General features: G+C 41.5%; 2 protein-coding genes across 33 annotated transcripts; one reads left to right on the forward strand and one right to left on the reverse strand.

The window, feature by feature from the left end:
• Nucleotides 1-1,078: 1,078 nt before the first annotated feature.
• NFYA (nuclear transcription factor Y subunit alpha) lies at nt 1,079-18,122 on the reverse strand. Of its 25 annotated transcripts, none has more exons than XM_088674170.1 (10): nt 17,989-18,122; nt 13,960-14,078; nt 12,896-12,976; nt 10,408-10,554; nt 8,965-9,096; nt 8,696-8,801; nt 6,960-7,108; nt 6,537-6,710; nt 5,407-5,511; nt 1,079-2,796 (listed from the first exon to the last, which is right to left on the reverse strand). In XM_088674170.1, the coding sequence occupies exons 2-10, from the start codon at nt 14,032-14,034 to the stop codon at nt 2,785-2,787; spliced, it is 981 nt and encodes a 326-aa protein (XP_088530296.1). In that variant the 5' UTR covers nt 14,035-14,078; nt 17,989-18,122; the 3' UTR covers nt 1,079-2,784. The 25 variants fall into 25 exon arrangements, with proteins under 25 accessions (XP_088530296.1, XP_088530291.1, XP_034978463.1 ...); XM_088674165.1 differs by having other exon boundaries at nt 6,960-7,126; XM_035122572.3 differs by having other exon boundaries at nt 1,079-4,132; nt 6,960-7,126.
• On the forward strand, nt 18,114-26,470 carry OARD1 (O-acyl-ADP-ribose deacylase 1). Of its 8 annotated transcripts, none has more exons than XM_088674178.1 (6): nt 18,407-18,591; nt 18,865-18,924; nt 22,492-22,636; nt 23,008-23,066; nt 24,361-24,473; nt 25,963-26,470. In XM_088674178.1, exons 2-6 carry the CDS (start codon nt 18,904-18,906, stop codon nt 26,063-26,065), a joined length of 441 nt encoding a protein of 146 aa, XP_088530304.1. In that variant the 5' UTR covers nt 18,407-18,591; nt 18,865-18,903; the 3' UTR covers nt 26,066-26,470. The 8 variants fall into 8 exon arrangements, with proteins under 8 accessions (XP_088530308.1, XP_088530310.1, XP_088530304.1 ...); XM_088674186.1 differs by having other exon boundaries at nt 18,410-18,510; XM_088674182.1 differs by lacking the exons at nt 18,407-18,591; nt 18,865-18,924 and adding an exon at nt 18,114-18,364.
• The last annotated feature ends 753 nt before the right edge of the window (nt 26,471-27,223 follow it).

Genomic DNA, 27,223 nt, shown 5'->3' on the forward strand with positions numbered 1-27,223 from the left:
GTCAACATTGAATGCTTCTGCATGTGTCAACTTGCACATCACATAGTCCTTAAAACAGATGACCTGTTTCCACAGCAGAGGCATTCTATACAGTTACACACACTATAAGACTACAGAATTATGTGGACTCTTCAGAAATGAGAGTTTATCCAATTAAAAGATATTACCTTGGATTTTCACTTTAACTGATGTAACTATGACTTCTCATACATTTATTTCTTCTGCCAACTATTCCCTCAGGAACAGTTAAAGGGGATGGAAGATAAGGAAATAGAAGTCCAACAGAGCAAAACCACAAAGTTTGTGTGGCACCAAGCTGCAAGAGAGGCAAGCTCTTGGACAATCTTTCAAACTCCGAATTCCAAAAATGTCTCTTGTAAACCTTTTTTATTCTATAATCTATATTCCATTATAGTTTGTGAAATTGCAAACCACATGAATGAGAGGTCACGCCACAATATTTTATAAAATGGATATACACCCATATATCAGACCCTAGTTGTTATACGTCACAGTAGTTTAAGTACATGATTAGATGACAAATTCATCTACTAGGCTCTTGCATTAGATAGTTCTCCATACCTGTTTTATATATCCTATCCATCAATGCTAGGCTTTAATATATTTGTGTGTTATAAACGAGGAGGGATAGGTATCAGAACAGCTACTGATGGATCAGAAAATAAAACAAAGCAGCAGGAATTCGTCACCCTGATTCAACTTGTGCCTCAAGCTGACACCTAATGCCTGAGACCGATGCGATGTAGCTCTTTCTGAATTGTTCCACTCCAGGCTACTGGTGTGGGCTTTAAAATTTTAATGCTTCTCTCTACACCCCAAATCCCTTTGCTCATGAGGAAACAAACTTCAGTTTCCCAGCATGCTATTTTGAAGAGAGAGAAAAGGAGGTGCAATCAGATGGTACACGCCCACAATGCAAGCCAGTTGCTCCTATAACTTTGCTGGAATCCATTAGCTGCAGTCAAAGTCTTATGCTCAATGCAAACTATCGCATGTAAAAAACAAATGAGTGATTACAAATAATGATAAATAGTAATCAGACTCGAAGTCAACAGCATATTTTATAAACATTTTATTGGCTGAATAGTGTACACAGTACTTACAGTTGTATCTATTAAAGACAAAATACACTTCAAAATGCAGCATAAAAAATTATAAACTTTTGAACTATGTACAAACTTTGCCTTACAGTTTCACAAATATCAATACTCCAGTCCCCATTCACAACCCAAGAAATTGATTTTTTTTTACATGCAAAATATTTGAAGATGTTTAGCCTTGGGGGTTTCTACGCCAACCCTTAAGTATCAAACCGCTTTAAATGGGCTCAATGTTCCAGTGTTTTATAGGTCAATAGAAGAATTTACATTTTTTTTCAAACCCACTCCAGCTTTATCCCTTAAGTCTACCCCCAATTAAGTATTTCATCATAGCCTGATTTTAAATTTCCAATTAAGAGTTTGCACTTGGCATTACTTCTGCTTTTAGTTTATTATCCAGGAACAGAACATTTTATTAACAAATATTTTGAAATAAGTTTGACCTACACACATGAAGTCTAAGCCATTGGTATAAGAGATCCTATCAGGACATTTTACACCATTACAGAAAAACCTAACTATAGACCAAAAATTAAAAAGGTGTCTGCACCATCTACATATAGGTATCAAAGAGCATTTTTTGTTTTTGTTTTTAGGTTGAAAAAGGTATCAATGGCTTGGTCTTTTAAAGATGCAAATGTCATATTATGATTTTACACAAAGAATTAGGAGAACCTTGATTCCCTTAACATCCCAGTCTGCAGTGATAAAACTGATAACTGAAAAGGGAAACACATGGAGAAACATCTTTAATTCAGACTATACAGTATTTCCTCCTCACCATGTCTATCAGTATCTCAGAACGTACCAATGCTTTATATTTACAACTGAAAAACAGTATTAAAAAAAGTATTCACTGTTCCTTCACTAAGACTGGATATTTTATTGTAAAACCAGTGAAAATAAACCCTAGATGACATGGAAATAGCCTGTTGAAGAAAACCACAATGGTAATCAAAGGCACCCAGGATGCTGGCAAATGCAGAGAAGCAAACAAAAAGGCTACTGGAGATTAAAAACAAAAAGGTTTAGAAACATGCAACCTGCACAAAGGCTTAAAAGGGTAAGTGCAGTTGATACAAAAAAAGCGCACACATTTGCTTACAATAACTTATGTTAGAGCACTGGGAACACCATGTACAGCATGGTGATAAATAGCTTAAACTCTGCTCCACATCTCACTTTACGTTGTTTTCACCAAACTCATTCTAGCGTTTGACATCACACTTGCGTATCAGTTGTCTTAACATTTCATTGGCTGGAATTAAGTTAGCCAATCTGAAAGCTGCACTGTTCTACTCCACCGGATAAGCAATCTCTGCTGATTTACTAGTACCAATTATTTTCTCTCAATTCCACTCTCCTGAATTATTATCTTTTTATGTCATGAAAAAGGGGCCTTGTGAAGGTGCCCATATCCAAGCTATTTCAAATCAAGTGAAGAATGATTTCTACTTTTTTTAACTAGGGCGAGCCACCTCCAAACATCATGACACCTGTTCAGATGCCATGAGATCCCTCTTAAAAACTTAACAGTCAACTTCCAGGCACCTTCTTTTTTTATGCAGCCCCTCAGTCTTGCTACTGTAGTTCGTCTCCCATCTTTCAGAGACGAGCCTCCTCCAATCCTCCTTCACTCTCAATCTCGGTAAGCAATGCAGGCTTAATCATAAGCCTGTGAATATAAAAGAACATAACATAGTTCTAGCTGGACCTCATGGCATTGCCCAAAGTAAGTAGCAATAAGGGAAGAAAATAAATCTTGGGAGAAGTGAAAAAGGTAGCAGGTGATGCTTGGCAGAAAGAAACTCCATTTCTTGTTTTGTCACTTCTCGTAATGATTAACAATCCAATAATGATAAACATAATGATAAACAATCAAAAGGAGGAAAAAGTCCCTCAGAACAGAAAACGAAGGTTACAGAATTAAGTGCCATTTTACAGAGATTATTAAATAAAAAGCTTGAGAGGACTGTTCATGTTAATTCTCATGGACAATGCAATCTGAGCTGCAGGAGGATGTTAACAACATAGGGTTTGGTTAGGGCAAAGTATCTCTCACATCCTGACTAATGCTCACAACACCGTATTTAGTGCTCTGATATTGGAGAAACAACTGCACCAACGACAGCGGCAGTATGCGCATTTCATAAGATGTGCATTTCTCAGCCTGCAGGAATAGCATGTCAGTGAACTTTAACTGACACACATTACTAGTTCTGACACCGAGATCTATCCCCACCCCCACCCCCTTCCCCCTACTACCAGTGATTGTTCCCTGGGCCACTATACAATTTCTCTGCTATCCACTGGAACATGCATGCATTACCCCAAGTCTTCTAACTTCCCAATACTTTGTGATAATGGATTAATTCTCTCACAAATAGTTGGCGACAGTTTACGTAGGACAGTATGCTGAGGAAAAACTTTCAGTGTCGTGTCAAGAGTTCTATTACAGAAAATGCTTCTGCAGTGGAAAGATGCGTTACAAAATCTGAGGTTGTGGGGAGCAGAGGGGACCAAGAAGGCTACATTGAGGGAAAAAATGCACGACAGCTCTGGCTGCTTCAAATATTATCATTCCTGTGTGGTTCAAGAGCCATGGTTTCCAAATGGTGTAACTAGCCCTATTTCAACCTGCTAGTTATTGCTGAGGCAGTGGCAGTTTCAAGCTGTGCCACACTTATTGTCAAGGATGTTAAAGCTCTGTTGATTCTGACTTTTCAACTCCCTGGTCTGAACTGGGTGGGTCCATAGGTGTCTCCATGTGCTGAGTCCACTGCAGTTAAAAGTCTAAGACAAACCACTCACTGAGAGTGTGGCATTTGTTCTTAAAACGAGAACAGGCTGTGCATATGGCAAATTTTCCCATTCAGAAGTTTGTTTGATAGGTAGGATAGGGAACAGTTCCAGAGACACAAGATATTAGTCCAGACGCTCTGTTCTGTAGCTGGCTGTTAGGATACTCTAATCATCTGTGTCATTGCTTCTTCGTTTGCCTGGCTAGGATCCTATACAGATGAGGAGGGGGGAAAGAACAGTTTTGTAACCTGCAGCCTCTTCATAATAGCATTTAAATACAAACAACAGCAGCCTGCCCTTTAAGGTAGACACCCAACTGTTTAGTGCTGTGGCTATAGCACTGAACTAGATGTGGAGGAAAGTATGGGTTTATTTGTGTTATTTCTTTACCCGCTCTTCACCATAAGGTGAAGGTGGGTTACAGCAACTTAATCATGCAATTAAAACAAGTAAAACAGTTTAGGTTAAAAGGCCTCTTTCAAGTCATCATTCTCTGCACTTATGAGGGTGTCAGAACTACCAAAGGAGTCTCTTTGAAAGAAGAAGTACCTAGTAAGAGTTTTGTGCTAGTTTATATTTTGAAACATGTCAGTCAGACAGCTCCTAATATACGTTGGCCTATCTGAAGCAAAAGGAATCAGAATATTTCAAATCAACCATGATGCAGCCCATGTAGCTAATAAGCAGCAGTCAGACTGCTTCCCCACCTACCGTGAAAAGTAAAAGCAATTCTATAAAACAAACCAGATTAGCTTGTCATCTTTAAAACTGGGGTTGAATCTTATCAGCGACAGCTTCAAGCCACAGTTTTGTGGGTCACAAGCTTGTCTGTATGATTATGCAACTAGTATTGTACAAGAGCATTATTAAGTTATTTTAAAGAGTATATTAGAAATTAAGAGTATTTTGTGTGTGCCAGATTAAGTGGTATGCACCAGTGCCCACAGTTATATGTTCCAGAAAGTATAGCCTCCAAAACTTGAAATGCTGAACCATCCCAGATCAATTCTAGTCTTTACCATAAGAGGAGTATTTTCTAAAGTGGATCACATCTCCACAGAGGGCAAAATCCAACATTGCATGAACTGATTTCCATTTGTTCAGCAGGCCTTCACCACCCTCTCTTCTCTCTACAAAATCTGTTTGATGGTCCCACAGATCTCTAGAGCAGACTGTGAAGGTGTACAGAGGGGATGAGAGGGCAGCAAAGCCCTGCTTACTGCATGAACAGAAGTCTGTTCTGCTTTTGCATGGGCAGCATTGAATACCCCCCAAAGTTACTTGTAACTTAACAGGGTTGGGAGATCTCATTGAAAGCCTCAGTGGGAACCAGGAAGAACCACAAGCACTTTGAAACTAGGTCTGCAAGCTTAGCAAAGTTATTAGAGATGTTACACAGAGGTTTACTTGGAACTGGCTGCAAATAAATTGGGAGCATATGTATCCAAACTCTGGTTAAAACAAAGAGGAAAGTTTTGCTCACCTGCATGTGGTGGGGGCTATCCTTTTCTTTCGGTGAAAAAAACCGTCCACCTTCCCCCCGCTTCCTTGCCATAGCATGACGGTGTCGGGACTCATGCAGGTATTTCTGCACAGAAAATCACAAAGTTGTAAGGATGTAAGTGATCCCATATGTGCATGTGTGTGACTAGATCATCCACTTTGTATCACAAGCAGAAAGCAGGCGCAAAATGCAAAAGAACCAGTCCAAATCTATAACATGGAAATGCAGTGAGACACAAAAGCCCCAATCCAGCTCATTGAAAGTAATAGAACTTTAGTTGTTGCTAACCTGTTCTGTTAGTTTCAGCTGGATTTTGCCACAACAAAGATTTGATGACTTGAGGTCAAAGAGCAGACAATGCCCCGCCTATTCTTTGCCCCCAAATGAAACCAAGAGGGGAAATAATTTATCTTAGTTTTAAAATAGTCCTGGTTGTGGCAGCCAGTGCCATGCCCCAATGCCTCAAGTTGATGGGGCTATCAGAAGAAGAAGAAGAAGAAGAAGAAGAGTTTGGATTTGATATCCCGCTTTATCACTACCCGAAGGAGTCTCAAAGCGGCTAACAATCTCCTTTCCCCTCCTCCCCCACAACAGACACCCTGTGAGGGGGGGGGGGGACTGAGAGACTTCAGAGAAGTGACTAGCCCAAGGTCACCCAGCAGCTGCATGTGAAGGAGCGGAGACGCGAACCCGGTTCCCCAGATTACGAGTCTACCACTCTTAACCACTACACCATACTAGCTCTCATCAGGGAACCATCAGCTGCAGCAAGTGTAAAGTTGTTCTCCAAATTGACTAGATGTAGTCCTCCTTAATAGCCCTTTAAATCGTGAGCTGCCAAACATTTTCCAAATCAATAATTTATACTATGCCTAAATGAACCCAGGTCTAATTCTGCTTCAGTGCTATAAGGAAGAAAGCTTCTGGTGGCCAAGTCCAGAAAGCATGTTCTTTGAGCCCAGTATGATTAAAATATTTAAAGTCTACTGTAACTAAGCAGAGGAAAAGGAGAGGAATATCTATACAGTAATAGAAACATAGGCAATTTTAAGGGCACAAAGTAAACGTTAATCTCTCTGCCTCTTATGAACGTTAGATCATAGCCTTACCCTCCTCTCTTTTGGAATTTTCCCTTCGGCTTCCAGCTTAGCTCTTGCTTGCCTCCTCTTCAAAATCCGATGGTACTGTTTCGCATTCACATACAACGGCTCCTCTTCAAGCATCTCAGCTCCAGGCAAAGGTATTCTCTGGATGGCTGGCACTGATCCAGCCCCAGGTACCATCTGCATCAAGGGAAGGGAAGAGATTAGTTAAAATGAATGCACCTCTCCGCACCATATTCAATTCAATGTAGTCCTGAATATACATTACAGAAAGCAAAAGATCAAATATAACTTCCTAAAATATATAAACCCCTGCTCCCATTATGAGCAAAGTAAAAGGCTGCCAAGTGGAATAAGTAATTTTTTCTACAGATTCAGTGCATTAAATTCAGCAAAGAAATGGGGTAATTAGAAAAAGGCAATACGCACCATGACCATTCCCCCTGAATTAACCACATTTCCAGCAACAGGCAGCGTCACAGTTACAGTTCCTTGTCCACTGCTGGTTGTGTTGGTGTTGGCGCCAGTCTGAACTATTTGTGCTCCAGCCAAACTGGCTGCTGGGATGGTGATCATGCCTGTAACAGGGACTGTAACTTTAAGGAACAAAAACAGAAACATACACAAACACAAAGATGAAGGGAACATAATTAGTCCCACTTCAGATTTTATTCACTTTGCCCTGAAATTTACCTGTGGATTTGAAAAAATAATGAGATTTTTTCAGAGATATTAAAGATTAATCCACATCTAAGCAAAGCATGTGCTCCTCATACAGCACAAAAATTGAGACTTCTGCCTTTGCCCCCCCCCAATAAGTGTGTGTGTGTGTGAAGAATGAGATGGAGTATGAAGGGTTTAACTTCCCCTTGGTAAATAACTGAACTATCATCACCACTGCAAGAGGCAGCAGCGTCTAGATTGGATGGCTTTAAAAGGCGATTGCATGCTCATTCATGAAGGATAGGCATATACGGTAAGGACTATCAGCCGTAACTGAGAAATAGGACTTTTCTACACAGCTGCAAATAAAACATTTCAAATGTGTTGTAAAATGCAATATACAAATATGACACTAGATGGCAAAAGTGAGCTATGCAAAATTCAATGTATTTTTCAAAATAAATAAATAAAAATAAAAAGCATTTTCACAGTGTTTTTTGTATGTGTGTAGAATCCACCATGATTCTCTAAGTTTAGCAATAGCACCTCACTGACTAATGCAACCAACAAGAAGAAATGATTCCTGCCTTCACACCCTGCTTCTGGCACAGATCATTAAGATTAGTTGACAATGCACATGAAATGAAGTGAAACTAGGATCATTCACATTCAGTTTGCACTGTCATTTATTTCTGGACTGTAACTGAAAATCCACATGATTCTGAATTTGAAGACTCAAATGTTTAGGGTCTTTCAGGGTTTTTTTTAAAAAAATATTTTGATGCTGTAAGACTGTATAAGTAACTTATATAAGTAGTAAATTATTTCATACTATTGAATATTACTTTCATCACAGAATGTCTGCTACTTTGATAGTTTTTAATTTTATTTTTCAGTGTGTGAAGTATACACAATGCTGCCCAAAGAGTACATCTAAGTTCCTTAACTTATCCTTGCTGTAACTAGTTGTATTACCTAAAGTGGTTTTTTTTAAGAAAACTCTTTCATCTGTGTCATCAAATTCTGTGAAAAAGAGGTCTATTGTTGTGTAAGTGTAAATTTATAAGGAGAAGCATATGAGGTTGCATATTTGTGCTCAGGCACACACTTTTTAATACAATCCCTGGGCTCTTCCTGGAATCTCTGAATGATCAATTTTCATTCAGGGAAAAAAAACTATTTTGGTATTTCAGGAGACTGGGACTTTTGAGTTTCATTTCAGAAACCACACAATAGACACCATAGGGTAAACATCCCACACTCCTTCGTAATTGCATACTCCTTCCTGAGTATACAAATGTTGTAACTATGAACATAGAATTGTATGTTCTTGGCACCATGATCCTAACAAGACAGGGTTAAAAACGTTAATCAATTTTAATGGCATCACCTTGGTGCCTAAAGGCTATAAAAAAGCAAACAGTATGTATCTTGCTCTGGCAACCGTCCATTTTTTTTTTAAAGAAAGTGACATAGTATACTGTGGCATGTAGAATTCCTACCTTGTTGAAGAATTGTTCCATCAGCATTAACGGGTTGATAGACAATTGTCTGTCCCTCTGCCGTCTGGGCTACTTGTTGTCCCTGAACTGCAATTTGTGGCTGTGTCTGCAAATTAAAAACATCCCATGAGATGAAACACTAAGCAATGCAAAACTACAATGCCTTGGGACTTCCTAACTTCACGTTGCAATTCAGCTGTGCCAAGATCAGCATTCTTGTTCTTTTTATTTCCCTCAGTGCCCCCTGCAACCTTCCTCTTTTATGTTACCTGTGTCTGGCCAGCAGTAACTGCTGTCTGTGGCTGCTGGATGATGATTTGCTGAGTCTGGCCCTGCTGACCCTGAACTTGCACTGCTTGACCACCCTGAATCTGAATCTGACCAGGCTGGACCAACTGAATCTGTGAAAGGAAGAATCAGCAGGACAGAATAATCAGATATATCTCATAAATCTAAACTTAATATTGACAGTATATATTAGGTTAAGACAATCAAAACATGTAAAACCAAATCCGGTACTGCTACCTTTAAAATGGAGGCAGAAATTACCTCTACTCAATGGTAAAGCAAAGATGGGAGATTCGTCTGTGCTACTTACTATATCCCATCAGGACTTTAACAATGGGACTATTAAACAGCAAAGCTAGAACAATACTTTAAAATCCTAGGAGCCACTTATCACATTTCAATTATTAACAACAAAATCTTTCCCTTTCAGTCCTAAGCAAACAAGACCATGCATATGATACAAGACAGTTTTGTAGATAAAGCAACCAGCTTGAAAGAAAAGTGGCAACTTCTTTGTCTTCCTCTAATATAGAACTGAAAAACTGGGACCCTAGTGGTGGGAACAACCCAAAGAAAATCTACAGCTGAATCAAGAGAGGAAGGCTTAAAAAACAAAACAAAAACCTTCCATTCTCCTAGGAGTGAAACTCTACAAGGGCAAGTAGCTGCGGTTCTCTCCACTAATACTTTCTTAGGCTATTGCTGTCTTTGCTGTTAGACCATAAACTGGGTTATTTAGTTTCCAGGCAGGTGGAAAATCTTTTACATATACTTGAAAAGTTTTTCTTCTCTATAATTCAGTTTTCACATTCATTTTTAACATAGGAAGGTTCTACCAGTAAAGGTCCTTCCCATCATTTCAGCACGACAAGACAAATATTTCTTCTGAATGCACCTCTACATGGCAAGAAACTAAAATTTATGAAATCCATTAATTTCTGCAAAGCAAGGTACACTGGAGATGTTACTATGAAGGGCTGCAATTCAGGAGCAATGTTCACAATGCAAAACCTGCTAAAAATTGCTGTGACCTTACACAAATACTACTGTATGAAACACAGCTAAAATTATGTTAAGGAGTGAAGGTCTCTTCCAAAGCCAATTTCCTGTAATATATTTCTATTATATATCATATTTTTGTAGGAAGTATTTCTTCATACAACACATAATTCCCATATTGTATTTGCCCCCAGGTGGTTCTTAAAAGGAATTAAACTAATGCATCAAGAATACCAATAGCTGCTAGCTAAGACAATGAAGAATAGAGCCTGTGTGATCAGCAGCATCATATATCTGATCACCAGATGATGAGGTCAAACAGCAAGTGATGACTGCTCTCGTTAAAGTGCTTAGTGAGTTTCCTTGTGGTATCCAGCAAGCCACTGCTGGCTTTTATTACAGCTCATAGATTTGGGCATACTGACCTGCTGAAGTCCTTGTGATCCTGAAACTGGAACTTGCATAATGGTCTGACCTTGACTCCCAGGTACAGCCTGTACCATGATTGGCTGACCGGTTGATGTGATCAGCTGGCCTCCACTCACTTGTACCATCAGTGGCTGGCCCTGGACCTAAAGAAATGGACAATTTCTATGAAATAGAAGTCCAATAAGCCTCTTGCATCATGCATGATCATCTACCGTTCAAGCATAGTGCAGAAGGCCCCAAACACAGCAGTAATGAAGTTTCGTTCATGCATCACCTCAGGCTCAAACTACCAGCACTGATGACTTTAAAATGTTTGGTTCAAGGAATTTCTCAAATGCACAATTACATCAAATCTAAGAGAAAGAAATAATTCACCACCAATGGCTATGCTGATAAAAAATAAAGCAAATGGCCTATATAGCCAGAGACCTGAAACTCTGTAAGGAACTCAAGTTTGCATATCTCACTAACTCATTAAACAATATCATATCCCTCAGCACATCAAATGTATTGTAGCACAAGGCAGCCTTTGTCAACCTGGTGTTCAACGGATGCTGTAGACTACAACTCCCACCAGCCCAATGATGCGAGTTGTAGGTCAAAACAGCTTGAAGGCACCACATTTATGAAAGCTGACATTAGCTTTCACAGGCCGGATCTCACTTCACTGTTTTTGGCAGTAGCTCCACATTGTTTGTAACATGTAGTTCTGCCCTCAGACATTTTGGAAAAATGGAAGACCAAGAGTGTTTTAACCTCTGCCCCTGTCTTATGTAGCAGTTTGCAACATGAAGCAACCAGAGCTCTGGGGAGAGACAAACACTACCTAATCACTGAGGTATCCAGGCAACTCACATAGTGTAAATAATTATTAATAAACTGGATATGATATGATTTCTAAGTAATATTTTATATAATTTAATATAAATGAACCCCAAGAGGTTTAAATAAAATATCCAGAGCAAAATATTACTACTTACCGTAAAAATAAATAACTAGATCGCTTAATAAACCTATCAACAGAACAGGGCAGTAAACTTTAGAATCCAGGGGAAGCCTGCATAAAAGTGTGTTTTCAATAAGTATGTAAAAAGAACTACTGGTACTTTCCAGCTCATGGACTGCAGGTGGGTAGATGTCTCAACCAGAAGACCAGCCTTTTAGATGTCATAAGGTGGCATTCCTCTGATTGTGTTATAACCAGGAAGATCTTAACAAACTGATCATGGGTATGTAAAGGGGGAGGAGATCTGCTAGGCATCCTGGTCCAAGGTTGTTTGAGGTTGTATATACCAAAAGCAATACATGAACTCAGTAGTGAATAGGCAAACAGTTCCAAGTAGTCCCTTGAAATTATGAGAACGGAGTATGACACATATAGTAGTCTTAATTTGTCTTTAGGAGCTTTGATTACTACGTGTGCTACGGTACCTTGAAACCTCAATTGTTAGCTTGTGCTGTGAGGGAAAAGCCATGGACCATTATCCTGACATAAGAAATATTATTACAAATGAATGGGCTTTGGACTATAGTTCATGTAGAGTTACATTTCATTTAGGAAATGAAAGAGTAGTCGAAAACAGAAGAAAAGAAAGCTAAAGTGAGATGTATTTTGACAAACATATCTGCTGTAGAAATCAACAAAAGTCAACTCTACCTTTCTCAAATTCTACGGTCTTAGAATGACAGGTTGGAGAGCAGAAGAGAAACAAAATATATAATCCAGGCGAAGTCAAGCAAATGCAAGCAAGCCATTTTAATTAGTTCACCACTCAGAATAATAAATTACTGAATTCTAATTCAAATGCTCTAACAAGCAAAAAAACCCAAGTCAATTCAAGCCAAATTAGAAACAAACAATACTGTACCATTCAAGAAAAGAAATAAAAACATCCACAGCTATCCTGGCATATTTAACCAAATGAGATGATGTTCACAATGACATTAATAGTTTCACAGAGCACAAACCAGGGTTTGAAATATACCTCCAATGGATGTCAATTGTTTTTGTTTCATATTTTTTTAAAAATCTAGTTTACAGATTTTCTGATTAGAACAGAAACGATCCATTATCTATACTGGTCAGGCAAGATTTTTTTATTTTTTATTTTAAAAAGTGTGTCTTCTTCAAACAACGGGGTGGGTGAGAGGAATCTGTCACTCGCTCAACATGTATAATTTCATCTGGATTTTCCTTCCCAAAGAGAGGCTATAAGAAAGGGTTACTCATCTCTGTATTTGTGAAGTAGAAGTTTCATGGATCTGGATTTGCTGCATGCATTTTTATCTGCAAGGTCAGTTCCAACCATGTTAACTTTCATGTTATCTACAGTTAGCATAAGCCATAACCGGTTACAGAGCAAGTAAACTGCCACTATTTTTCTGTTCCTATTTCAAGCCCCAGTGCCAACACAGCATCAAACATGAGGTGATGGGGCGATTCATGCAGTGCTCACACAAACACAACAGATAGGACACCACTACCTGGAGGGTCTGGACTTGCTGGCCTGAGGCAGATGCCACCTGGGCCTCAGTCTGCAACTGGACAGCAGTGACACCGCCCTGCTGCTGGGAACAGGAACAGGAAGAGCTTAAAACTTTGCAGGAGGAAAGGAAGAGTTCAAGACAAGAAACAGCCTTACTGTAGGGAGAAGGACAAGGAGTCCTGTGAAGGGGAGCTATCTGGTTCACCTCCAGTGTTTGGACCGAGACACAGGCTGAAAAAAGAACAACACTGTACTGCTGCTGCCCCCAGGATAAATATAAAAGCTCTTCAAAGTTCCTTATAATGAGCTGCAGGTTTCATGAGGAGCTCAAAAATAAAAAAAATAGCCCACCGAAGGTCTTTATACTCTCAAGAATAATTCTGAATACTTTCTTGCCACATGGAGCCTAAATCAGTGCAGCCTTAACACTGTGGTGTCAGGACTTTTCTCAGAAAAAAGCACATACACATAAGAAAATGGTAGCAAGGTAAGACAAAGGGAAATAAAAGAGTCTACTATATTTTCCAATTCATACTAAAACAGCACCTATTCCCTTAACTACATATTGCTACACTGTTTTTTATAGCTTAGAGTTGGGTTGAAGGACATCTTAATACAGTACTACACAAACAGGATCGTAACATCTTTACAAAAATGACCAAAACACCTACCTACTACGAAAAAATAAAAGTCACCAAAGATTTCATTGAGTGATGCTGCTGTCACTTAAGACTGCATAAGTCACTAACTATTCATTTTCCCGTAGACTATAACAAAATTTCATAAAAGTAACAGCTTACACACTGTTGGAGCAAACTAGAAGAACTTTGGGGACTGGATGGGAACAATCTGGAAAAATACAAGTTTGAAAGACAAAATGTCCTGCAATTATTTATTGTGCTGCATATTCTTAATATTTAAAACAGGTATGGAGTTTTGGAAAAACACACACACCTCTGAATAAAGTAATAATTAGCAGTGAAGAATCTATTCTTGTTGGCCTCTAAAGCAAAATTTAAGAACCAAATGCATGAGTTAGCCACCCCAAGTAAATTTACACACCTGTTGCTGAATTTGTCCAGCCTGCACCACAATCTGTTCTGTTGAACTATTGCTGTTTGCTGTGTACTGCTCCATTGTTTTTGTAGTGCCAATCCTCTATTCAGTCCTCAATTGGAAACCTAAAAAGCAGAGAAGATTTCAAACAATGATCAAGATCTGAATACACTTATGATAACTACAAATGTGTTAGGATACCTGAGCAGAGTCCTCCTTTCCTTCAAATAATTCCATTATTAAATAAACTTCAGCACAATACATTTGAGATAACTCTTGTGCAGCCAATACAAATAGTGAATGTGGCTATGGAAGGGCATTTCAGAAAGACAAGCTTTCATCTTTCTTAAATGGTTAAGTTTCATTTTTGTTTTCTATACAGTTTGGCTTAAAGTTTTCACTTAAAAGCACCTTAGGCACAAAAGATTTTAGATTCTGCATACCCAGATTGTTGCCTGGACATTTCATATAATCTGCATACTACAAGATCCTGTCATTCTGTATTTTTGTGCTGTTTGTGTATATTAGATACTCTGTTCTTCTTTTATGCTGCTTTTGAGATAATCTGTATGTATTGTGTATCCCTAATTATTAGGATTGTATTTATATACAGTGGGACCTCAGTTTACAAACACAATTGATTCTGGAAGTCTGTACTTAACCTGAAGCGTACTTAACCTGAAGCGAACTTTCCCATTGAAAGTAATGGAAAGTGGATTAATCCGTTCCAGACGGGTCCGCCGAGTATGTACTTAAACTGAAAATACTCAAACCGAGGCGTACTTAAACCGAGGTATGACTGTAATTAATTTGATGTTTATGCTCTACAGATACTGTATTATGCTACATTTGTGTTGTATGTTGCAAACAATCCTGTGGTCTTCTGATGAAGGGTGGCACAATTTTTTAAAAAGACAAATAAACAAATTTAATTGATTTACAAGGCTCTTTACAACTTGGAACAAGGATACCTTAAGAACCCCAACACGTTATATTCCTGAGCAGTCACTGAGGTCTTTGAGAGATTCACTGTTAATGCCTTTCCCACTAACAGTTCAGATACACATCTTTATCTACCAAGAGCTGTGTTTTCAATAGGTTGAACCAATTCTGTGGTGCTTCCTCCCAGATGGGATCAGACAGGACCCCTCCCTATTGAACACCTGGTGTTTGGTTAATACGTTTTCTGTAGGCAATTTGAGTTTTCTGATCTTATAGTACACTGTGTAGAAACTGCAGTATTAAGCAGCATTTACAATTTAAAACACCAAACACTGTTTCCATGGCCTTAACCCAACAACCTCCTATCCAACAATTTCCCATCTGAAAATTCAGATAGAGCCACCATCAGACCAGGCAACAAACTGCATTCTAAACTATTTCAAAGTAATAAGGTTTATAACACACTCTGTAATTTTCTCTCCAAAATGCCCTGTTGCAAATATTTAAAATGCTTGCAACAAGAATAAATTGCACCCAAGCTGATGTGACAGAGAATTCAAAGTGATGTTTCAGGCAATAGGGATCGGGGTGGGGATGGAATGCATGCTCTCCTAGCCCTGTTCCATCCAGTGCTACTCAACTCTGGAAGCTGCACCACCAGCAGTGCTTTTCTGTCCTACAGGTAACATCACAATCACAAGACTACATAGCAGAAATCTATGCTGCAGCTCTTCCCAAAATTGGGGCGAGACTGATCTGGGAAGGAGTCTATTGCAGATTCTGCTCATGTGTTGTGGGTCTCCTGAAGATACATTAGCAGTGGGTAAAGAGTACCCTTCAGGGGGTTCCATGCTGCACAACCAATGTCAGAATGGACTTACTGCTTCTGCTTCTATGGTAACCTGGAAGCAACTCCAACTATGGAGTCTCCTTCCCTGACTTCCATGCCATGCTGAATATCTGCATGCTGATCTACCTACTTCTTCTTTTCCCCTCAGCATTACTGCTGTCTGGAACCCAAGCAGGGCTAGGAGAAAACCACTGTCAAAGGCAGGCAATCAAACCCAGCTGTTAACCTACTGGAAACTGAAAGCTGGAGATAAATTTACTTTAAGCTTAAGCTCACACTCACCAATTGGGAGCAGATACCTAGACTGAGCAACCTCCAGCAGAGCCAAGCTGCAAAGTAAACTGTGAACAAGCAACAGCAGGATCAGAAAGGTGTGATAGTATTATTTGGGTGGCACTTCAGTTTTTCTGAAGTGTTCACATCACCTCAGGATTAATCTTGGAGTTGGCTAAGGAAGCAATCCAAACACCTGTATAGCAGGCTTAAGGCAGCAGCCTAGCCTCTGCCGCATCCACAGCCCTACTGCTCATGCTGGTGAGCCACCTAGTTCAGCCCTGCCCCTGTTTGATGTATTTCCACAATTTCCAGCAGTAGCTTTGGCCTGTCAACTGTTTGGGTGGGTGCACTGACGTACTCCCTTGCTGAAAACAGAGCTCCTTGGAGGGACACTTCCACCTCATCCAGATGATCTCCAGCATAGCTGATAATGAGCAAGGGTGCCCTGCCCATGCATTCATTTGGACAAAATTTGGAGAGCAGGACCCCAAAAGATGGCATATATTTTAAACCATGTAACTAAGTTGATACAATACAGGCATCCCCAAACTGCGGCCCTCCAGATGTTTTAGCCTACAACTCCCATGATCCCTAGCTAACAGGACCAGTGGTCGGGGAAGATGGGAATTGTAGTCCAAAACATCTGGAGGGCCGAAGTTTGGGGATGCCTGATACAATATATATGCCAACTGTCTTTCAGCTGAGAGGTCAAAGAAGGGGCCTTAGATGTTGCTGTTACTGCCAAGTCTTCACCTCTTTCTTTGTTTCCAGCAGAAGAATGTTGCAGATTTCTAACCTTATGAAGATAGATTGGCAACTACCTACTGCAACAACTCAGGGTGGATTACATTTTAAATTTCAATCCTTGCATTCTCTAAAAGATCAACACAAAGCTCAATAAACATGGCCACCAAGAAAAGCTTGATAACATTACTGCACTAAATCTTGAAAACAAAAAAGCAAGAAAAATATAAGGTGGTAATGTTCCATGTAGGCATAAGAAACTCCATAGATTTATACTAGATTTCATTTTTACATCATTCATAGGATAATGAAATCATTACCATAAAACCCAATGGAAAAATAATTGAACTGCAAACATGAAATTCAGGCGGATGACAGAACACTCCATTGTAATGCAAACATGTCAGCTAAGATGAAGTTTAATGCAGAAGTTTTGTTTTTTTGCTGTAGGAAGGACATCACAAAACCACCTCACCTCATCAAATTCACAAAAAAGAGACTAAATTTCTAATATGAGAGAAGAATACATGCTATAAAAAGATACTGAAATCTAGCATGACAAATAAGGGAGAGATGCCTGCCTTTGTGTAGCGAAAGGCCCTATCACTTGCAGTACTGGGTCTCAGCGGAGAGGACTTTTTTATGACAAAGGCCAGAGCTGGGCCCCAAAACAGGCAGGAAGGGTTCGCAAGGGACCCTGAGCCCTTTGGTCTTAGGTTGCCGTGATCAGCGTCCAAGCTAAACTGACCTCGTTGGGCAGTGGTAGGCAGCCACACGCAGGGTGACGAGTCCCACACTGGGTACAGCCGTGTCAGCTTGGAGGGAGAACCGGAGGCCGCTTTCCCCCTTCCAGGAAAGCCACCCCCCATAACGCGACTTCCCCTGGGTTCCCCACACTTTCCTCCTCAGCAACCTCACCCCCAACCCAGCGAGGGCCACAAAAGGGCATCCCAGAGGTTTCTCCGGCGGCCCCGGGAGCACCGCGCCAAGGGCGGAACGGCACGGACTATCCCTCCTCGTCGTCTCCCCATTGGGGTGACCCTCCCGGCTACCCCATCCCGCCTCAGCGCACGATCCGGGCGCCCAACGGGCCACGTCCACTCGCTGCCCCAGCGCTCGCCCAGCCTTAGCCCGCGCGCGGCCTTCTGACTGGCCACTCGGCCCCGCCAATCCCGGCTCTTGGGCCGGCGCTCGGGGGCTCCATATTGGCTGCTCGCACTCACCGTGCCTTGCTCCCCCGGTTCGGGTCCCGCTCTGATTGGCTCCGCCACCGGTCCCCGAAACCCAATCAGCGCCTCCACTCAGCCGCCGCGCAAAATGGCGCCCAACCCCCGACGCTCAACAAAGAGAAGACGAGGGTGGCCTCCGCGCAGGCGCCGCAAGAAGAGCTCCTCCCGCCGAAGCTTGCGCTGCTTTGAAACTGCGCGCACGCGCTGTTGGAACAGTCGTGCGCTCCCTCGTTAAGTCGCCTCGTTGCCTTCTACTTTTAGAAAGCTTCTTTACGCATGTGCAGGGCAGGATAATTTGTGTCTGTGTTTCCTATGGTAATTTGTGCTCTGAGGCGGCACCATAGAGTTCTCTGCCTAGAAAGGCATACGTGTAGGTAGCTGCCATTTTGTATCTTGCGTTTACGGGAAACGGGGGGGGGGCTTCCCCTCCGCCGGCCAAAACAGAGTGGAGAGCGACGTTACACGTTTGCCCTTACACGTTGTCGGTGGCGGACAGCGCCGCTTTTCCTCGGGGGTGTTAGTAGCTTCAGCTTTTGAAACAGGCGAAGGCGCCTTCCGTTGTGGAGACGCCTAATAGCTCAGCAGCCGTTAGGGCAGGTAGTGGGAACGGGTGTCAAGGGGGCGTTCCCCGCTTTTATTTCTCATTTACCTCAGAAGGCTGTAGGCAGAATAATTATACCGAAACTCTTGGGAGGCTATCTGTAACGTGTTAAAAAGAGCCCCCTAAAGTAAAGCCGGGGGGGGGCTTATTTGATAACACACACACACACCCGCCACAGGGTTTTCCGTGCCTGGATTCGTATTTATTGGGGCTGCTGTTGCCTGTCATTCCAGTTCGTTTTTCCCATAGGAATTTCCATTTATTCCCAGTCTTTACACCTGAAGAAATCCTGGAAAGCCCTCGATGCTATGGCTGCAAAAGGAGAGCGAGTGCGTAGTGGAGTCTTTTCCCCTCCATCTTATAATTCAGCAATTCTGTCTTGCTGGTGTTGGTGTTTAGTTCTCGTAGCAGGAAAGCGGGGCGTCTTAATTGTAATTTTGTGCAATCCTATAGTTGTGATGTAAGGGGGCGAAAGTTTAGGTATTTGGTTTTGATGGTCTATTAAGCAAATGTATTCTCAAGACTCACAATTTGCTTGGTACGCTAAACCTGATAATGAGTCCAGTACTGTACTGGACTCGGTTGTTTCCCTTAACACAGCCTTGCATCGAAAGCGCCGCGAAAAGGTTCACTGGTGCAATATTGGAGCCGTAAAGTTTTGGATCCTGTCTGACTGTGACTGCCACCTAATGGGCTCGTCAGGAAACTGTTCACTCAATTGGCAGTTTTAAATTTAATATAAATAGGCATGTGTTGAACAAGTCCTGTAGTAGTCATTACTGTTGTCTTTCATAGGTGGTGATGAAAGAATTCTATTCATTTTCTTGTAAGCTTTAGGTTACAGTACAGTAAATGATAGAATACGTTCAGATCGACACACACACCTATTCACAATCTGACAGTTGATTATTATTTTGGAAATGGTTCTCTGTCAGTCAGTCATGTTCACCTGTTCTATCCTTGTTGATCCTACACCAAATGCCTTTAATAGAATAAAACACCAAGTATAAAATGGCTGGCATTTTTGCAAGTTAGTTTAAAAATGCTACTAATTCTCATGATGTTTCCCTCTAGCTCTCTCCTCTTAAAAAAACAAAGCAAAACAAAAAGCTTGCCTGATAGCCATGTTTGTTTTCAGTCATTTGGCTGAAATTTTCCATTTGGCCTTGCTGCAAATATATCTGCCAGGTTTTCATAATCCACATTTTATAATGTAGTAAACTTAGAAGATTCAGACTCTTTGGGATAGGTATTCGAGTTTTGAATCAGTGGGATCCTAGCTTCCAACTGTGCTTTGGGCGTTTTCCATTTTGGCCTGTATAAGAAATTAATTCTCCCTGATTGTCAGACTTTGATAGCACTCAAAAGAAAGCTGTCCAATTCATGTTCTTTTCTGAGGCTGCAATTTTAAGCAAATCCCTTTGAGAACAGAGTGGCTTCTGTGTAAACATAATGAAGGTCCGTCTCATAGACATGCATCTTAGTATGAACAGAAGTTCATGCTTCTTTTGTTGTGAGTTTAGCTTTGTCATTCTTGTAGCTTCCTGTGTGCAGTAGGTCATTAGTTGGAAATTGTCTGAGACTCCCAGCAGGAAATACTGTGTGTGGTGATTTTAAAAAGCTTTCATACTGTTTGTGATGAATGTTGACATTGGTTATAGAGTGGAACCTCGGTTTACGCCTATCTCCGTTTACGAAAACCTCCATTTACGAACGCCACGGACCCGGAAGTGTTTACATCCGGGTTGCGTGGCGTCGGATGAGCAGACGTGATCTGCGCAGCTCACACATGCGCAGAAGCGATCTGTTCTGCGCATGCGTGCGCAGAAGTGCTCTATCCGTCTTTCGCGCATGCGCAGAAGCGTGCCTTCGGCGAGCGAATGCCTCCGCGGAACGGATTGCATTTGCAAAGTGAGGTACCACTGTATTGCAGACATCAGGCAGCCAGAGGAAGACTGGCTATTGCTTGCTAGTCCTGAAGTTCTTGTACTGATTTTGTGTTAGGTAGTACTGTTTCTAAATGGAATCACATAGTTAAAACAATTAGTGGCTCAGGGGCGTACCCAGGATCAAAACTAGGGGGAGCAAGTCGTTCAGGGGCGGGGCCAAGGCACGGGAGGGGAGGGGCCACAAAGTGGGAACGTGGGCGGGGCTACGGGATAGAAGTTTCATCCTGGGCACCGCCCCAGGGGAGAGAGCGCGTGTGCGGCCAGGGGAGTCACAATAGGGGGGCCCCGGGCTCCACTTTGTGGGGGGCAGCGCGGCGCCCCCTCGCCACCTCCACTGACGGCTGCCCCGCCTGAGTAGGAGAAGGAGAGAGGGAGGGCTGGCCGAGCAACCGAGAAGCTGCGTGCTCGAGTTTCCTCCGCTTCCCACAGACTCGGCGGGGGCGCGAGCTGAGGTCCGCCCTCCTTTTCCTCCATCCCTCCCCGGGGGCAAGGCCTGGCTCTGCGGCTTAGAGCCCCTCCGCCTCCTGCTGTGAAGCCCCCTCCCCTTTCTTATCAACACTTTACCATAAAGTTCCAGGATTGGTTAAAGATTGTGCTGCAAACAGATTTCAGAATTCTTTAGTCCTAGCACATGCCTAAGTATAATGAAGACAAGAATGCATTGATGTGGATACTGGCAGCACAACACAATGCATGTTTACTTGGAAGTAAGTTCCACTGCCTTAATGGGGGATTTACTCCTAGGTGAATGTGCATCGTTCTGAGATGGTAATATTTGGAAATTCATCAAAACAAGCCTTAATTATTGTGTTGGGACTTACTTGGAGTAAAAATGCACAGGATCAAAGGAAGGTGTCAGTGACTTAGATCAGCGTTTCTCAACCGCTGTTCCGCGGCACACTAGTGTGCCGCGAGACGCTGGCTGGTGTGCCGCCATGTGCGGCGACGAGAAGGGCGATTTGCAGCTCGGCCAGGCGGCAAGCCACGTCCCGGTACACATGGCTGTTGCGAAAGTTGCCGTCCAGGGCGCTCTGCACGTCCGCCTCCCCCCAGATCTCCAGCAGAGCCCGAGTCTCCAGGTCCGACCACAGGATCAATGGCAGGCAGGCGGGGGCCAGCCGCCCGCCTGCCTCGCCGCAGCCCCTCCTCCTGCTGCTCCCCCTCTCAGCGTCCCCGGCAAGGCGGCAGTTGCGGCGGCCGAGATCCCATCCCTTCTCTCGCCGGCGGCGCCTCACGCGCCCCGCTCTCCACTTCTAGTCCACCAACCGAAACTTTCCACACGCAACGAACGGGGCCGGCGGCGGCGGCGGCCTGACGGGCCTGGCTTTCCTCAGCCTCGTCTGCGGCTGTCGCTCCCTCGCCTCAGGCGGTGGGAGCTCGGTGGTGGTGGCGGCAGCGGAGGAGGCTGCGCTTCGAGGCCCATCGCCTTGCGGAGGCCGGAGGCCGCGGGGCTCGGGGAAGAAGCGGCGGCTGCCGAGAAGAAGGCGGGCGCCGAGGCCGAGCAGCACCGGCGCGGCCTCTTTCCCCTTTCCGCTCGCTCCCCGGCGGGCTCAAGCCGGCCCGGCGTCAGCAGCGCGCATTGCGCTCCAGCTGCCCCCTCCCCTTCGTGTGCGCGCACACTCACATCCATCCACACACACGCCAGTCGCCCAGGTTCACACACAAAGCAGCGAGGGTGTCTGTCGCACAACTTGGTGATGGTGGGAAGAGGGGGGCAGGAAGGCGAGAACAAAATAGGCAACGGTCTCCTCCCGAGGAAAAGGCGTCGCGTACCTATAGGGCGGCACAGAGTTGGTGTGCCTCGTGATTTTTTTCATGGAACAAGTGTGCCGTGGCCCAAAAAAGGTTGAGAAACACTGACTTAGATGGTGGCACTCTTTGTGATACTGAATGTTGCCTGGTGTTCTGACTCAAATGCCTTCTTTTTTTCTTTTTTTCTATCCTCAGATCATGTACATAAAGGGAGACCTTTTTATGTGTCCTGGAACAGACTCCCTTGCTCACTGCATCAGTGAGGATTGTCACATGAGTGCTGGCATAGCTGCCATTTTTAAGAAGAAGTTTGGTGGTGTTCAAGAGCTCTTGAACCAGAGTAAGTAGTAAAGGAAAATTAATGCCTTATGTATAAAAAATAGAACCTAGGTTCTTAATACAGTCGTACCTTGGAAGTTGAATGGAATCCATTCTGGAAGTCCGTTCAACCTCCAAAACGTTCAGAAACCAAAGCGCAGCTTCTGATTGGCTGCAGGAAGCCAAATCAAATTATATATTGCCTACTTTTTATGCCCTTTATGAATAAATGTGTTGAGGTGTGTGTGTTTGTATGTATGTATGTATGTATGTATGTATGTATGTATATGTATGCAAGCACACATTGGGGAGTAGGGTGCCAAACTGGGTCTTTGACCTAGGTGAAAAAAATCCTAGTTTTGGCTCTGATAAAGATGTTCTAATTTGTTTTAGAAAAGAAGACTGGAGATGTGGCTGTTCTGCAGAGAGACAATCGATATGTGTACTATCTGGTAAGAGCAGGGCACATGATAGGAGTTTGGGTACACAAACTGATTTTAGCAGAGAGATATCTGTCTGTATTAGTATTTTTGCTTCTTCATTTGTGAGCGAAAGATAAAAACACCCTTATCTTAAAGATAATCTTGCTGTGATGCAACTTCAGCAACAGCTTTCACTTACATAGGCCTTTCATTAAAAGTTCAAGTGCAAACTGTTGCAGAAATTGAAGTTGTTTGAGTGGTATGTTATTTAGTAAATTTCAGAATAGTCTGTACCATCCAATATTCAGATGATCACAAACAATACCTTTGCTTGAAATCTTATTTGAAAACACACAGTGACTCAAGAAGTGGATGTATTCACATTCCTATTATATCTGTCTGGAGCTAAGTTGGGAACTGTGTTAAATGCAATTTAGCATGGTATATTTCTTCCCTTTTAATATATCTCTTTACATATTTACATAGACAATTAGATATCTTCTCTTTTTGCTGTTATACTATGCTCCATTAAGAAGTTCCTGGCTGTGTGAAATTTGTTTGTTTATTCAGTTGAATCATATTCTCCAAAAACACTCAGGAGCTGAAATATTTGCTTCCTTGTTTGTAAATTGCATTTGTAATTTGAAGTATGTCTGCCTTTTTCTGTCACATTCTTTCAAAACAGCTATTTACAAATACGTATCAGCAGGAGTAGTATGGTTAAAATTTTGTAACAAAAAAAAGTGTTTTCAAAATATAACTTTGCAGGAGCCTTTAAAAATAAATAAAACAAACATAAATAAGAATATTTACCTGCAGAATCTCAGTGTTTTTAACATCACAGGGACCAGGTTTTAATTTGTGTGTGGCAGCTATAATGCCATTTACACGTCCCACTGACACTGGTGCAAATTGCAAGTACTTAGTCTTGGGACTGCAACTGAAGGCCCAGATTTTAGCAAATTTTAACATGTCTCAGTTTGCTAGTCCAAGTAGCCAAATTAATGATCTAGATTCATGTGATCTATCTTTGGTTAGTATCAACAGTATTGGCTAAAAGTACCTAATATGTAAAAGAATTTAATATAATGCCTCAGCAACACAATCCTTTAAGTATCTACTTAGAATTATATCCCACTGACATCACTAGTCTCAGGTTGTACAAGATTTCAGCCTAAGACTGCAATCCTAAATATGCTTACTAGACAGTGGGTCCTATTGAATTCAATGCAACTTATTCTGAGAAGGCATGTGTAACATGGGATGTAAAGATGCCTAATCAAAAGTATGGCTAGTCTGCATTTAACCTTGCACTTGCTTTCAGATTACAAAGAACAAATACTTTCATAAACCTACCTATGGCAATTTACAGAAGAGTCTGGAAGCTATGAAACTCCACTGCATGAATAATGGCGTAACTTGTATTTCTATGCCCAAGTAAGCAAATTTGATACTGGAAAATTACCGCCACATATTTGGGAATATTCATATGATACATATATCTTAAATAGTAATTTTTTTATTATTTTTGGAAAATTTCAAATGCTTTAAAATGTATTTTTGACTGTGGAACTGAAATGCATGATGAAAAGCAAATTTCCATAGTAAGTCCCAAAGACCTAGGAAACAGATAGGTCTAGTTATTCCTAACTTTTAGACATGGAAAGAATTTTGTCCTGTATAAAAGGTAGCTACTTGAAACATCTAAATAAAACTATTAGGGGGTTGCTAGAATTCATTATTCTATATATATTTACAGATGGCATATGTGTGAAAGAGATGACATTTTCTACTTCGTTTAAGTTTACAGTCTAGAAATTATGGAGGAGAAAATGAAGATATTTGAGGCCAATGTATAACACTGTGTTTTGGAGCAGATTTATGCTTTTTGAGAAAACTCTGCTCGGACCACCTCTGAGGTGATAAAAATATTGTGGAAAACAAAAGCAATTGTCAGAACTAAAGCCTGGAGTATTATATAGATGATATGCTGAGAAATCTAGACATTAGTAATATTTAGATGATCCAATAATATGTCTGTTTTAGCTTGCTAACTTTCTTGCATTTGAGTACATACTTTGCTGGAGTTTTGAGGGCAACTAGTTATTTATTTTATTTTTTGTTGCATGTGTAAATGGATGTACATCTTGTTCTGATGTTTCATTCAAATCTTGATTTGGTTATTGTTCAGCGGACTTTGTGTTCTCTTTGCATGCCTGTTCCCTCCCTCTCTTTTTAGTTTATGCTGACGTCTAATCTGGATGTAAGTACTTCCAGTCCTGCCAATCTAGCAGTTCGAAAGTACGTCAAAGTGCAAGTAGATAAATAGGTACCGCTACAGCGGGAAGGTAAACGGTGTTTCCGTGTGCTGCTCTGGTTCGCCAGAAGCGGCTTTGTCATGCTGGCCACATGACCTGGAAGCTGTACGCCGGCTCCCTCCACCAATAACACGAGATGAGCGCCGCAACCCCAGAGTCGGTCATGACTAGACCTAATGGTCAGGGGTCCCTTTACCTTTATCTTACTTCCAATTCAGATTTGGTTTGCAGTAATCATAATTTGCCTGATATGGATGTTATGGCATACAATCATTACAGTAAAGCAGGAAGCAAGAGGAAGTCAAAATATGCAGAAAGAGGAGGAAATGCAACTGCACATAGCATAGCCCATTCATGATGCCTTGACCATTATTTCTTCATGACCTCAGAACTGGGCACCAATTCATGACTGACAGACCTGGTGTATTCATTTTGTGATGCTATTTGTATGTGAGACTAGTAATAATTCTAACTGGCTTTGCTTGGGAGAAATTACGAGTATTATGATTAAACTTGATGCTACAGAATAGCAATTTTTAGGATATTTCTCAAGGGTGAATTGGCAAGAATGAATGTGTGGAAATACTTGGGCATTCTTTATCTTCCAGGATTGGGTGTGGACTTGACCGCCTGGATTGGAATAAAGTTTCAACCATGCTTGAAGAAGTATTTGAGGATACAGATGTTAGCATTACAGTTTATTCTCTGTAATTATTAGGGCAGTTTCTCTGTTAATACTGTTGTGACTGATTTGGAAGACGATGATGGTATGATCTTGTTTCAGTTTTCTTTACTCTTGCAGACATTTCTCACCATTACTAGTGTCCAAGTATGGACAGTGTTTTGTAGAAATTTACAATTGGATGTATCTAGCCAGCAGATGAGTGTGCTTTACTCAGCAGACAAACTTACAAATTAAAAACAAAGAAAAATAAAGGATTTGCATAGCTGTGTTTTGGTTAGTGTAGCACTTTCTGCTATGCAATCATGTGTTTCAGAATAATGTGAAAACTATGGGACCTCAATGGTTAACTGTTGCAGGTCTTATATGCTCTGTTTAAAGTACTGTAATTAGATTTTCCTATTCTGTGTAAATAAAATACCTTTTCCAAGAGAGTGAACTGTTTAATTTTTGAAGTAGTGTTGTATCTCTTTGTGCACATGCAAGGTCTGATATGTACATCTACTTCAGGGCCGGATTTAGGTTTGATGAGGCCCTAAGTTACTGAAGGTAATGGGGCTCTTTATATGCCCAGCTGTCCTTTGTCAACAACAAATTGTTGCTGGTTTTTGTGTTGAATATATGCTATATGGTAATTTATGGACCTAATAGATATCTAAAGCCATTTGCACATAACAAAATATGTATTTTATCAAAGTAATTGTTGAACTGAAATACAATTAAGAAGTTTATCTTATATTTTGGAAATGTACACCCATGGTGGGTTTTTTTCCTTTAAATTTTTTGGGGGGCCCAAGAGAGTGGGGCCCTAAGCTATAGCTTATTTAGCTTATACGTAAATCCAGCACTGATCTACTTCTGTTGTTGAAATTATTGGGGTATCCTGCATATGTATGAGGTCTGTGTGTATTGGCATACTGTACATGTGGAATTCTGGATCAGTTCCATTTAGTCCATTTGTTTCATAAACCAGATATTGCTGAGCAGCAAAGGAACACATCAATATTAAATAACATGATTAAGCAACTATTAAAAATACCTCTTATATATCTGACATGGGATTTTTCTAAGCCTTGCCCAAAACTACTTCTGCAGCTCTTGTTCTTGCCATACATGGTCAGAGCTTTCAAGGTTGCTTCTTGCAGAAAAATGAAAGCTCCTATAACATACAGTAATACCTCGGGTTA

Source organism: Zootoca vivipara, chromosome 7 (assembly GCF_965207765.1).
Source record: "Zootoca vivipara chromosome 7, rZooViv2.hap1.1, whole genome shotgun sequence".
NCBI lineage: Eukaryota > Metazoa > Chordata > Lepidosauria > Squamata > Lacertidae > Zootoca > Zootoca vivipara.